The sequence below is a fragment of the Gymnoscopelus braueri genome (assembly GCF_963280865.1).
Source record: "Gymnoscopelus braueri genome assembly, chromosome: 18".
In the NCBI taxonomy this organism is placed as follows: Eukaryota; Metazoa; Chordata; class Actinopteri; order Myctophiformes; family Myctophidae; genus Gymnoscopelus; species Gymnoscopelus braueri.
In genome coordinates, this window is record NC_137618.1 from 22,306,218 (window position 1) to 22,320,858 (window position 14,641).

General features: G+C 43.2%; 1 protein-coding gene across 1 annotated transcript in view; it reads right to left on the minus strand.

The window, feature by feature from the left end:
- Positions 1 to 1,204: 1,204 nt before the first annotated feature.
- nck2a (NCK adaptor protein 2a) overlaps positions 1,205 to 14,641 on the minus strand; it is a 35,244-nt gene continuing 21,807 nt past the window's right edge. The window contains exons 3-4 of the mRNA XM_080412936.1: positions 4,936 to 5,720; positions 1,205 to 3,909 (exon numbers count right to left, since the gene is read on the minus strand). Coding sequence (XP_080269062.1) covers positions 3,715 to 3,909; positions 4,936 to 5,720 — 980 coding nt within the window. The 3' untranslated portion in view covers positions 1,205 to 3,714. The remainder of the gene's footprint in view (positions 3,910 to 4,935; positions 5,721 to 14,641) is intronic.

A 14,641-nucleotide genomic window follows, 5' to 3' on the forward strand; every position in this document is an offset into this window, starting at 1 on the left:
CTGCAGAGACCGGAGGTTCGAATCCGCCGCGACGCATCCGGCTTTGTCGAGTGTCTATACAAACACAATTGGCCTGTGTTCAGGGCAAGGAACCTTTTCAGAGGAAGAGACGTGCTGGACGCCTGGGATGCGCCATGACATTCATGGGTGGCAAACCTCGCACCGGATGTTCGATGAACTACATTGCAGTGAATGGAGCCGGCTGGACCAGCTAATGAACAAACATTATTTCTGAACGATTGCGACCTTTGTCATATAATCGGTTCAGGAATCTAATAGAAGACATATCACAGGTTGTTTTCTAATCACTTGTTTTTCGATTTGCACAGTACGTCATTTTATTGAGGCATCTAAATAGCGGCAGGTATCGTTTCTGTCTCGGAGGTATCGCAAGATTTGGTTGCCAGACAGGAAATGGTGGACAGTCTCGCGATACTTTGTCGTTCAGAAACATACTTTGTGCTCTTTAGATACCTCGAAAAAATGATACAGTGTACACATCGAAAAGCAACACTGTGTGATACGTCTGCTTTTATTTTTTATTATCTAGTATTTTATAAAGGTCTCAATCGTTCAGAAATAGTGTTTGTTCATAAGCTGTCCAGCCGGCTCTCATAGACTACAATGTTATTTCCAGTGGTGTTTTGGTCGTTGGACGGGACGGGACACCGTGTGACCAGTATTTCTTCATACGCATGTACGGCAAGGTACGATGCACGCACGTGCACGCACGTGCATGCCACTGCCGTCCCGCCGTACCGTCGGGGGGGGGGGGGGGGAAATCACCATTACACCACTGGTTATTTCACTGAACTTCCGGTGTGAGTCTGCCACCCAGTGCGACAAATCTGCCGGCTGGAATTGCAGGATAGAGAAAATGACGTCGGCGTCTCTTCCTTATAAAATAAATTCCTTGGTTCAGGGAGGGAAGCTGGGCGAGGAGGGTGATATTTGACGTAGTCCGACGGGCTGGGGCCGGCACCTGTCAGCACCATAGAGGTATAATATAACAGCACAGAGTGTTGGGCAGGAGGAGTAGGAGGGAGGCGCTGCTACATTCTCCCACTGGGGGCACCTCACTGGCAGGTGAGACAGTAGGATACAATAGCAGAAATATGTGTGTGGAGGAATCAATAGGCATAACAACTGAATTGAGGAGAAAAAGGGGTAAAGAGCAAATAACCTGGCCTCTATTTACAGATTGGGCAAGTCATTATAGATTAATGTGAGTTGTGAGTTTGTAGATCAGCTAAGTAGAAAATAGGGTATAAGTGGTTAAAAAGACAAATGTGATTAGGAGACACATTTTTGGTACTACTGGAAAGGTGTCCTGTCAAAAACCAAAATCCGGCGATGAATCACAACATAACAGCAACAGATTTCGACCCCAAATACATATTGTTTTTAAGTATTCTGCAAAAAACTTTTATTGAACAAAAGTATTTCAATTCTCACCATGTTGTCGGCGGTACAGTACCATAGCTGGATCAGAACGATTCATTTATGCACCTGATCTTATTTGGAATATATACATACAGTGGAAATAAGAATTAAATAACAATGTTCAATAACATTCAGATATATCATGTCTTATAAAAGCTGAGAACCCCATGATCCGATACTCTCATTGGTAAACAGAAGCACATAGCCAAAGGAAACGAAACCAAATTAATAAACAAAGGTTTGGTAAGACTAGAATAAATCTTGTTTTTATAAGGCATTCATAAAGCAGAAGTCAATTGCAGTCTTTGTTTTATACATTTTTTTAAGACAGAACACAATGAAAATTTGCTTTTAACTTGTTTGAACCAGCATTGGTTTTGATACAGCCAAATGTGTTGGACTGGTTTAAATGAACAACTAATTGCAGAGAAACTTGATTGATCATTTACTGCTGGTTTATGAATGTATTATAGCTTATGATTGCCTGTTCTTACTACTCTGTCTTCAGGGTCTACTTGTAGCTGATTCATTGCAACTCCCTTGCTTCATAGCAATATTCTAAAAAATGTTTGATAAATATTAAATCAAAAGAGGTAATTTTGTGTATTTGCAGGAAGACATGCGAGGAGCAATTTTACATACTAAGCCATTTCATATCTGAACTTTCAGATTAGTCAGTGAACTCAAAATAAATTTCTAAGCTGGGGCAGAAAGGCTACCAAAGGTAGGCTTCCGTTATATTCCGAGGTATTGGAGTATTATTGGAATTATTCATTATTGGAGACATAATGGAATAGAAAAGTACCTGTGAGTTTGAATTCATAGAGTTTATTATTGATGAGCTAAAACTGACAAATGGCAGTGCAGTGAGTGGGATAGTGGGTGGCACATTTGGTTGGTTGATCGACAGACATTCAAACTGTCTGTGGACATCAGAGTCCTCCTCCTTTGTAGCTAGAATATATTAAATATTAAGCCATATGTTTAAAACAATCCCTCAAGGATCAAGACCGGTTTGAACAAACAATAAGAGAGGAGGACATAAAGACTAGGAAGACAAGTGGATAGAGGAGGAGGGGTAGATATCATGTGGAGGAATGATGACAATTGGGATTAAGAATATGGGGGGGGGGGGGGGTATTACGGTCACTTTGTGAAATCATTGGGTCGATCATTGTTACCTCCAGAGATGGTGCCTGGTGGCTCAGCCAGTTGTGCATAGACCATATGCTCCTTGTGAGCTCAAGGGCCTGGGTTCAAATCCGAGCTCCATCTTGTCTCACATGTATCTCCTCTCTCTCCCCTAGGTTTCCTGTCTCTCAACATTGACCCAGAAAGCTATTGAAAGAGAGTCTTACGACACTCCCATAGACTTATGTTATAGTTAAATGAAGAATATTCCTATGATATACAATTTTCTATCATGTATTGCCAAAACCAACTTAAGAGTTGATTTGGAATGGACCAATAGTTCCAAACACTACTGTACAGTTTCAAACATTGAAACCTCATGATGGGTGTTGATGAAGCACATGTGATACATGGCCCATGTGATCACGGTGAGATCAAAGAGTGTCATAACTCTCTGTTTCCACATTAAATAAAGCATAATAACGCCCAAAATTCAATCTTTAAAAAAGGGTTTCAAAATAAAAGCACTTTAATGGAGTCCATTTAGATGAACAAGAATGGAACAAAATACAGGCTGGCGACAATGACAGGAATGACACCAGACAATAATATACGATCCTCCGCCAGAGCAAATCCTCTCTCTCAAATGTTCTCAACACTTGTCCTACTGTATGTATGCCTGGTGGTTTAACAGCAATGCTTTAGCCTGTGTGTGTTTTGAAGTAAATGGTAAAGAAAATGACATATCTAGGGTAAAGTTGGGGTGACCCCACTAAACAAGACCTTAAGCATTTCTGTTAGCAGCTGATGTGCTCACTGACATAGTTAGCCTCTCACAGTAAGAAATAAAGAGGGCTTGAATATGTCCTGCCTATAATGAATGTCTTTTTGAGCATCTTCTCACACATTGCTTGCCGTCTTGGGATTACGGGCTCTGTGGCTACAGATAATTTCACCTAATCACCACCAGGTATATAAATCCTGAAACAGTAAATGAGAGTGTAGCTGATCACCCCCCCCCCCCGAGAGCTAAGGCTTGCATTAAGACAGGGAGTGGAATTGGTACAGTAATCTGTGTATGTGTGCATGTGTGTCATACAAGCGCGCTCCAGTGTTGGTGTGTGTATGCGTGTGTGGGAGTCACAGTAGCGCTTTGACCAAATACAGCTTGTCTCCGTGTTCACTGGTGAAAATAGGAGCTTTCTTGTAGTGCTCCACCAGCTCATCTATGGAGCTGAACCTGCGCTGGCCGATACAGTACACTCCCTCCGTCTGCTGCACCTTGAAGTGCTTATTCTTCCCTGGTGCCTTTAGAGAGACCGAAAAGTCATTGGGCTGAAAGAAAGAAAGAAAGAAAGAAAGTATGAGAGAGAGAAAGAAAGCATGAGAGAGAGCGAGCGAGAGAGAGAGAGAGAGAGAGAGAGAGAGAGAGAGAGAGAGAGAGAGAGAGAGAGAGAGAGAAATAGATGGATTTGAAAAGGTTACAAATAGCAAGAGAAAGGTGGAGAAGTTTTATGGTTGTACATACCAGTATGTACCAGCAGATGGCAGTATACTACAGTAAATTATGGTCTGTAAACAAAGTATGTCTCTCTGGCAGTTAGTGGCAAAAGCTTTCCATTCAATAGAGAGTTTCTTTAAATAACAATCATCTATTCAGCCTGTCCTCATGGACTGCACTTTTAATATCTTTAATATCCTAATCTTTATGGTCATCTTGCTGCTTTTTTACCTTGTTCTGTAAAGCACTTTGCAATCTGGGAACCCATCGTCAAATAAAAAGGAAAAACAGCACATGCAAAAGTTAAACCTTTTAACTTTTGCATGTGACTCTGGGGGGAGTGATTAAATAGACCGACGATGAATGGAAATTGGAAACCAGCGTTTTGTCTCTGCCCTCACTTCCGGTGGTGCGCCTATGTTTTCATTCCCACTAACAATATTTCTCCACGGAACACTAACACCATTTCTCCCAAAGAACATGGATTGTTTTGGTTATAAGCCCACTTGTTTCTATGATGAAAGAACAAGTTAAAATGTTACTAACTTTCCGTGGTTTTGTCGGCTCCGAGGATGCTATAGTTAAATGAGTTTGGGTTTGTTTCCAGTGGGAAGCGAACGCACAGATGTAAATCCCGCCCACTACAATTGATTGGGTAAAGCGCGGCCTGCTTCCTGATCTGAAGGCACGCCCACTTGTAGGCCAACGCTCACACGCTCTGAACGGGGCTCCCGACAGATTCAGTAGCGCAGCTCTGAATCTGTTCTTGAGAGATTAAGCACTTTGTAACCCTGTTTAGAAAAGAGCTATACAAATACATTCATTTTCATCATTAATACCCCTTAAATCTGTTCACTCACCGATGACTCGCTGTCCCGTATGAGGAAGTCTCCTTCCTCTCCCCTCTCATTGAGAATGCTCTCGGCCTGGTGTCGGGTGATGCTGCCGTAATACCAGTCCCTCCCAGCGAACTTCCCCGAGCGCACCGGTCCCAGAGAACGGCTCTGGGGGGATCCGGGCGCAGACGAGGGTGCCAAGCCATGCCCCTCGTTCAGCACCACCACATAGTTCTTAGGCACCAGGCCTACCAGGCCATGCGAATTCTTACATCGCCACCACTCGGGGTCGTTCTCGGGCTTCTCCACCACCTCCATCACCTCTCCCTTCTCAAAGTTCAGCTCCTCCTCCGTCACAGAGCTGAAGGGGTAGAGAGTCTGAACAAGGTGTAGTGGCCCGCTGCCGCGACGCCCGTTGGCCAGAGCCGTCCCCTGCAGCTCCCCTTGGCGGGGCCCACCCGGGCTGTCTTCCTCTCTCCTGTCGTCCGGCCCGCCCCCCTGCTCCTCCTGCACGTAGTTGGAGGGGAACCACCCCACACGTCCCGCCTGGCTGCCCCGCCACCAGCCATCACTACACTTCTCCATCACCACCACCCTGGAGCCCTTTGCCAGGGTCAGCTCATCCTCCCTCTCTGCGGCATAGGCGAACTTGACCACGGCAGGAACACTGAGGTCGTAGACTCTCTCCGCGCCTCCTCCTCCTCCGCCGCTGCCTCCTCCCCCGCTGCCATTAGATGGGTACTCTGTGTCCGAGCTTGGCGTCGGGGAAGCATCGCGGGCACTTGTCTTCCTCCTGGTCTTTCCCAAGCCTGAGATTTGTGGAGAGCAGGGACAAATACAGACTTAATCAGTGAGAGCAGACAAGACTGCAATGTTCTACATCGCCAGTGCATAGTTACTAAGACTATGCATGCTCTTAAAGACATGTAAACACCTTCAATCATGGATAAGTATACATAGAAAATCACAGGAAATCAATCATCAGCAACAACACTGTATCAGTAGGATTTACAGGATTTATAAAGGGATATTGCAGCCATAGTTAGTGAGAGGTTCTGGTGAATGAGTCAGCAGATGGGGCTGATGAACAAGCACAGAAAGGTCTGAGTCTCTCTCTGAGTTCTACAAGGAAAGGAAACGTTATTGGGGCAGGAATCCAATTGAGGAGATGCCCTTTAGGGACAGAGGACTTGCTTAGAGAAGATTCCCCGACGGAGGACGCAGAAGAGACATTCCTACCAAAAATAGCCACATGGCCATCATTTCGAGAATCCAGTGCTCATTATACACTCCTTGAACTATCTGTGTAATCTCCATGCTCTATACGCAAATCTAAGCTAATCAAAAGGCTGAAAATAGGTGTTGGAACTTAGTAGACAGGGCTGGGAAAAGTGGAGCAGGCAGCCTGGGCTGATGATGACAGGCAGCCACAGGATCAAAGGTGCTTCCTTCCCTACCTGTCGTACTCTTCCCCGCTCCAACAACACAACAAAGGCATCCGTTAAAAACACACACCCCACTCTGAGACAACAAAGGCATCTGTTTAAAACACACTGAGAGCTTGGAGGCCACGTGGGAGTGCTACTAGGGCCAACTACAACATCACAGAGATACTAGATTTTCACCTGTCAAATGGAAGAACGTGCAAAGCAGACTAAGAACGATTGCACTAAGTGAACGAACTAGAGCCAGCGTGAGCTTGTAGTCACATGATGATGGTAAAAAAACATGAAAAAGATGAGGGTAATGGGGGAGTTGAGAAGAGCGAGATAAGATGACAGGAATACTGAGCGGTTCATGTTTAATTGAAGAATGTGAATGCTGATACAACATATAGCAACACCTGGTGATCTGCATAGCTCATATATTGATACTTGTATACTATAGGCATCATAAAGAATATCATATCCATGAGCCAGGGTGAAAGGTCATCTCCTGGGTCTACTTTGAGAGAGAGAGAAAAAGGAGCCGCCACGGGGTAGAAAACAGAGATGTTCAGCCACTGCGGGTAGCAGACCTCCTCAGCTCAGCAAAAGCATGCGCACACACACACACACACACACACACTTCTGCCTCACTCATTTCCACTTCAAGGCACTGAAGTGGAAATTACCTGCTGGCTGGCAATAGACTATATTTTCCCCTCCCACACGTTCACTCCCAAACCTTCACCCATCTCTTCATCATGTGGACATATCATGTTATTCAATAAGCAACAGCCTCTTGTGCTCTACCACAGCAGGACTACATGCATATTGATCCTGAGAACTTAAGACTGGGTCAGAGGTTCCTGGCTGAAGTGAGTCTTCCATACTACCAAACATACCAGCTGCCATTGCATTGGACCTATGAAATGTGTTCAGTACTTGGAAAAAGCCATGCACTACCAATATCTCCATGATTGGCATCATTTACAAGAGCACTTAGACTAAATCAAATGGGAGATTGACTGCACGGTTGTTGTTTTTTTGTTTGCGTCATGCAGGGCTGCCCTGTGGTACTACAGTACATATTCCACAAATATCTGCCACAGGTGCCTTTTTTTAAAGGGCACTTCGGGCCTCAGGGGCAGGTGCTCAAGCCCCCTCAGCTAAGATGGAGTCAGTATCGGTTGTCAGAGTACGCAGTGCACTACCCGTTATCAGAGCATTTGGAGGCAAATCTATGTCGTCATATTGATGACGCACCAACTTAAGTTGAGAGAGTTCTGGCCTGGGATCTCCATATATGGGCAAGTGTCTCAACCAATCATCTTGGGAGAGTTTGGGGATGTCACACATGCGTGCGTGCATGCATGCTCGCGCGCGTGTGTGTGTGTGTAGGGGCACACACGTACGCACGCATGCAGAGATTCCTTGCTTTATAAATAGATTGTTCACATACTGTTGATGCAATCTGTTTATAGTTCAGTAAAGCATCCTAAAAGAGAATTCAGAGATCCTAGTGTTTTGTTCAAATATGGATCTTACATTGTGCCAGACAGTACAAGGAATCCTATTTTTCTTCCTGCCTCATATTCTCTGACAGAACCCTCATAACTTATGTGTAGATACACTAAGTCAGTACAAAGTGAAAGAAGTCAAAAAGGCACTGCATAGGTAGGAAGTTTGTTGAATATTTTTGGTCTTTTATCTTCTGCTGCTTCTTAGTCCTTGCAAGACTAAATGAGGACACACAGAGAACAGCGTGCATCCATTTACAATTTAACTCTGCCGTGACTAGGGAGACACATTATTGAGAGCTTAAGTAAAAACTAGCATTGAAAATACTGAAAATACTGATAAAATTGAAAGCTGTACGATTCCAAACTAGAGACTTTGTACATTTGGTCAATAGCCATCAGATTCTTCTGTTCTTTTTACAATCCTATTACTTCCATTAGATGACCTTGCAGCAGTACATTGAAGATGACTTTAAGGCGATGACACTGAAAGTGTCAGATGCTTGTGTCATCAAACGCACCTAGGGCTGCAATTATTGATGATTTTCTAAGCAATCATTTTGTTGATTACTATTTCTATTTACTGAATAATCGACAAGCGTGTTTTGATATTTTGTAAATTTATATCAACAAATCAACAATATTTGAATAGATCTTTTTTTATAATCGATTAAATCAATTAGTCTGTTTAACCACTTAAGCCCCACTGTATACTTTATGCAACAGTGTGGCGCCAAAATAGCTGATCTACATGCTCACAACACGTCATGAGCTTGTTATATTTTCCCCAAATCATGTGGTCTACGTGCTTAAATGTCCATGTGGACTGGCCTACATTGGCCAAACCAAGAGAGCACTTATTGGTGAGCACAAAACTGCTATCCGCACCAATAACCTTGATTATGCCATGGCCAGGCATTACAAACAAGCTAATCATGGTTCCCCAGCATCCCTTAGATTTTGGGGAATAGAAAAAATCCCTGCCTCACCACGGGGGGTGACATAATAAATAAATTGCACCGCAGAGAAGCACTTTGGATAATCTGGACACTTTAGAACCCAATGGCCTAAATCAGGGGTGGGCAACTTTGTAGGTGGTGAGGGTCACTACATTTCCACACTCACTCTAGGGGGCCGCATTGTTTATCAGCACTCTCGCCAGTAGTACCCCATTACTCAAAAAGCCCATAATAGTCACATATGTGATAAATAAGATATATTAACAATTATTATTCGTTGTAACTTTGTTTTTATCTAGCATTTAGTAATGCGTCTATCAACTTACTACAGCTGTTCTGCTAAACAAAACTTCACATTCCTGAGTATGCCTTTCAGAGTATTGCTGTAACCTTGGCTTAAAAATATACACAAATGAACACTAGAATTATAATTAATAAGGCTTCTATTAAAATAAACGAGAGAGCGCTCTACTGGTGGACTGTTGTAATTAAAATGGTTCATGGAAAGTTGCATGTTTGGATGGAACAGCTGAAGGCAATAGTTCACCATTTCATATGTTTAGATTACTTAGTTTTTCTTTGTGATTTCAAGAGTGGCAAAAAAAAAAGAAAAGATTTTGGCCTAGGGCCGCATTGAGTGACGGCGCGGGCCGCCAGTTGCGCATCCTTGGCCTAAATGAAGACTTGAGCCTTGCATGTCTTCTGTAAACGGTCCCTGAGGTTATCTCTCTTTTTCTCCTTGCATAGTGTTCTTTACGGTTCTTCTGCCGTTTTTGCCAGTTCTGGCTTAACCGTGCATACGCTTTTTACGAAACTCGGCCATATGGTAGATGGGTGAAAAACGATCAAGAAATAATTCTCACACTCATTCGTCAAAGGGTGGCGCTATAGCACACTTTGAACAGGTACAACTCATGCCCTGTTTGACGTACAGCCATGAAACTTGGATACACATATGCGTCTCCTCATGCTGAACAACTTTCACACTTTGAGTCATTGGCTCTTAAAAGCTTCATTCTTTCACTTATGGAAAATCCGCCACTAGTTTTGTCGGCAGAGGTCCAAAGTTCATGTGTAAAAAGTTTCGTGCAGATTACAAAAAAATCCCAGGAGGAGATAGATTTTAACTATTGCAGTTTTATGAAAATTATTCATCTGCCCCTAACACATACATGCAGACTCACATTTCTTTGAAACTTTGCAGAAATGTAGAGGGTCATTCCAAATATCACTGAAACCAATCTTACTCCAATGGACCCTTCGCTAAACCCCACCCCAAAAGCGATTGTCCAATGCCAGCTTAGCAACCGTTGTTAGCCTGGCATAGGTCTGGCAAGCTTTCGTCACCTGCCATAGCTGTCAATGTTATTTCGCCCGCACACACACAATCATTTGCAACATAATAGCAAGAATAGGAATACCACGATAACGCAATGGTGACTATGAACCACGTACCCAAACCCGTTGGAGGCTGCTTTTCCCAAGCTGAAATCTGCACTTAAACTGCAAGGCTGAATATGGCTGTGTTGTTGAACTACACAGCTTAACGTCAGAAAGTTACACGACACGACTCACTCGCCCAGGTGGTGTCAATAATAGGCTATAATCACCGTAATCGTAACAAAATTCAGAATCACAGCGCTGCCTGTTTCGGATTCCGCACGTTAAAGTATATTCATTCATTTGTTCGTCTATTTATTAACTGCTACTGTAGTCTTACCCTGCGGTACATGAAAACTCCTGTTACAGTCATGGATCAACTTCAACCTGGTGTTTGCACTTTCTCCATTTACGGTCCGTACATATATATAAACGTTCAGATTTCAAATATAAATTGCTTACCCTATGGCCACGGATGTTAAAATGATGCACGGGACTCTCAAAAGTACCCGTATATTCTGTATTGTTCAATAAAAAGCATTTTAATCCAATCGGTGGCCATTTTCTCATAGAGTTATAATGTATCAGAGTGCAATACACCTACCAACCGATAGGGTCGCTTAGTTGAAAGCATATGGAGAAAATGGCCACCGATCAGATTAAAATGCTTTTTATTGAACAATACGGATGATACGGGTACTTTTGAGAGCCCGTACATAAATGTAACATCCGTGGCCAAGGGATAAGCACTTTATATTTGAAATATGAACGTTTCTGTAGATGTACGGGCTATAAATGGAGAAAGTGCAAACACCAGGTTGAAATTCATCCATGACGGTCGAGACAGACGGCCGTCGTGTATCCATGGCTATTACTCCCTCTAACATTTCCCGTGTTTTTAGTTTATTGAAATAATGTCATGCACATTTGTCCAGTGCATAGCCTACTGCAGGCCTTGTTGACTAGATTTAGAAGAGATTTTGAAGCTATTGCTGCTGAAATGATCGATTATTTTTAAGGGGAAAAGCCGTCATTTAACATGCAAGTCAATGGGTGAGAAGCAGAGATTGCCAGGCGCTGCCAGGCCTGGGTGTGACTAACTTCGCACCACCAGTCACAGAGTGGAGTGGGTGGGGCTTAGCGAAGGGTCCATTGGCCAAAGGGGGGCGCTATAGCATTTTTTTTTTAATGCAAACTTTAAACAGGTATAAGTCATGTTCGTTTGGCCGAAATTCGTGAAACTTGCTTACACTTGTGCCTTGACACTTGAGGAACACATGTATCACTTTGACCAGTAAGCTCCGCCCCATTTTCCGCAATTTTGAGTCAGTTTGAAGAACACTTAAACCCAGATTTTTGAGCTATTTGCGTGAAACGGTATTATCTGTCTGTATTCCTTTTTCACTTCATTAGGTCTGTTGGTCCAATGGCTTCTCGCTAAAGCGTCTGCCCTACAACGTCAAGGTTGCCAGTTCAAGCCTCACTTAATACAAACTTCATTTAAATTGCATTGCACATAACATGATTGTATCAATTAATACATGTGCAACTGTTAAAGGTAACATGAAATGCTTTTTTGAGAGAGTATGTTTTTGTAATGTATGACATACTTCATTGTGAAAATAGCCGATCTACAATCTCACAACTTTTCAGATAGCAACGTTTTGTGAGCTTGTAGATCGGCTACTTTCACTAGTTTTCGTTCCGAGGAGACAATTTTTTTTTATTGGTAAATGGTTTGTGAACCAGTGATCTAGAGTAGTTTGGGACACAGAGGCTTGGTTCATAATGGACGGAAATACTTATAAATATCAACAGACACTATCAGGGAGGCCATAAATCTAGCTCAATGAGAAGAGATCCCGCGAGTTCGATCCCTGTCCCCGACAATGTATTGAGGTGATCATGATTTGGCATTATTAGGTTTGCACATAGTGTTTCTTGAGGATAGGCTTAGGCGTTGTTTTACTGAGGTTAGGGTTAGTGAGGGTTTAAAATGCTCATGTTAATTGCATGGTCTTCTCTCATGTTCAGTCTTCTATGTTTCTATGGCTTATTGTGCATATTACTTATCATTGCTTCCGTCTTTCTTCTCTCTGCAATCGCTGGCCCCGTGTTATCGCTGCTTGCAGCTATATTTTATATTTAAAGTTCACTGTATATTTAAATCTATTCATTGGCCTAATATATTTGGGCCCTATTTTTTTAAGTTATTTTGTATGGCAAAACTATGGACAAACTATTGTATTTTTGGAGCATTGACGCGCAGCACAGACTAAAATGGAGCAACGCATCAAGGTAATATCTTTTCATTTCAAACTTGTATTGCAGTATATGCATGTTTGTTTTCACTTTTTGTTTGAACGTTCTAGAAACACAAGTCGCATCACTCACTGGTGCTCACATCAATGATGCTTTTTGTGTGTCAGGGCCTTTAGACTTCACCTTTAGTCATCGCCTCATCACCTAAATTTTCTCACCCATTGAATTAATCAGGCTTTTAACAATGAAACATTGAGTGCTAAAGATTGAAACAGAACTAGGCCATAATGTGCAAGTCAATATGTGACGTTGGTTGGGGACCGATGGATAATCCATTATTCCAGCGCTGCCATTAAGCCAGTGACTCTTCTACTGATCATCAATCTACCAGAGAGTCACGACCAGGGAGGCAGAAAAAGAGTGCAGAAAAGACGGGTATTGGCCCTTGGGGTTGGGTGGCGAGGTGAGAGAGACATGCATGTCCTGTCAAAACAGACATGCTGCTCTAGTGAGGAAGACTGTGGCAGGCGGTGCCATGTTGTTGGCCCACATTGTCTGGTAGTTTTCCCAGAGGGGAGGTATCCACAGAGCTGAGAGGAAATCAGTGCGTCAGAGAAACATACTGTACTCCCTCTGTCATCCCTCATCTCTCTTTTTCTCTCCCCTTCTCATTGTCCTCTTTTCATTGGACTTTACTTCCTTCCTTAATCCAAATATGACCACTATTTGAAAAATTACCAGCCTGATAGAATTTTGCCTGGTGTCTCTTCTCCTGCAATTGCAAGTGGCACAAAAAAAAATCAATGACTATTCCCCTCAGCTTTCTCTCCCTCTATAATGTTTGTTGTAGGAAGCAGAGCGGTCTTGCCCATTTCTAATCATCTGTTAAAAGTCTTGACACGGACAACCCTGCACGATACGGTAAGCCCTTCTCTATTAATACATAGTTTAAGTGGAGTTTAATCCATTTCACCCTCAGCTGATTTCAGCACATGACACTACTGTCACTCAGTCTAGCTACATCTACAGGCTGCTATATTCAAGTGATGTCAGGACTCAAGAGCCAGAGACAATGTCTTGACATACAAGAGAGCGATGGCCAAATTAATGTTTTCCCTGGGGCGCTGACAGCTCCCAACTAGGACAGTGACAGTCAGGGAATCATTTAGTATGTATCCCCAATAAGAGGGAGAACCAGGGTAACACATACGCATGTACACGCCCACACACAGACACACACATCAGGGCCACTGAGAGGGGGAGGGACAACCAGGTCTATAGAGTACAGAAGTCCTGACGTCATTCGTCCATCCCCTGGTTCGTTAAGTAATTTCGCTATGGAGAATAACATTGGGTCATCTTAGAATCGTCTCATATAAGAATTGTAGTTAAAAAATAAACAAACTGTCTCGGCGATATTGTCAGGGAGGTGGCTCTGTATCGTTTATGATAGTCAGTCACTCATATTTGAAACAGTCTGTTTCTGGCGAAAAGTTTACTAATTCGTCGGAAGTAACATTAGCGTTTTCTCTGATGGTTCATATCCATAAGAGTAAAACCGCCGGGGTCATTTGTTTATTTTTGGAACACAGTTCTTATTTGACGCGATATTAAACACGTCTATGGGAATTCAGAACGGGGGGGAAAAACCGCGACCCAGGTAGGATGTGTAAATTACGTCAGACTTCGGTGCTCTATTGTCATCTGCCATGACAATAGTCACACCAGGGGCCAAGTGCGCCCCCCAGGGACCACGGGCACACTGTTGCTCCAATCCGCACCAAACTTGGCACAAGCACTGTTCAGGGGTCTGCCATGGCAATAGTTACACCAAAACACCTAAATTGCACACATATGGGGCACTACAGCAGTGTTACAGCAGTGCCTAACATTTGAAATGGCCATAAATCGGTGACCATTGCTCTGATCAGCTCAACTTAGGGGCTGGATTTGAAGGCCGTGTAGAGGCCTGAAAATCTAGTCTTTAAAATAGTGGTCAAAATAGAAAATACATTTACTTTCCCATCTCCTTTGGAGATCATTTTGGCCCGTGCATTTTTAATGACCACATCTATCTCCTCTGGAAGGGACTGGTAGGGAGTAGGAGCAAAGTTGGATACTGAACAGGAAGGGAAAACGAGGTTCCAAGTTGTTACGGAGACGCCCCCTATACGGGCATCTCCTGATG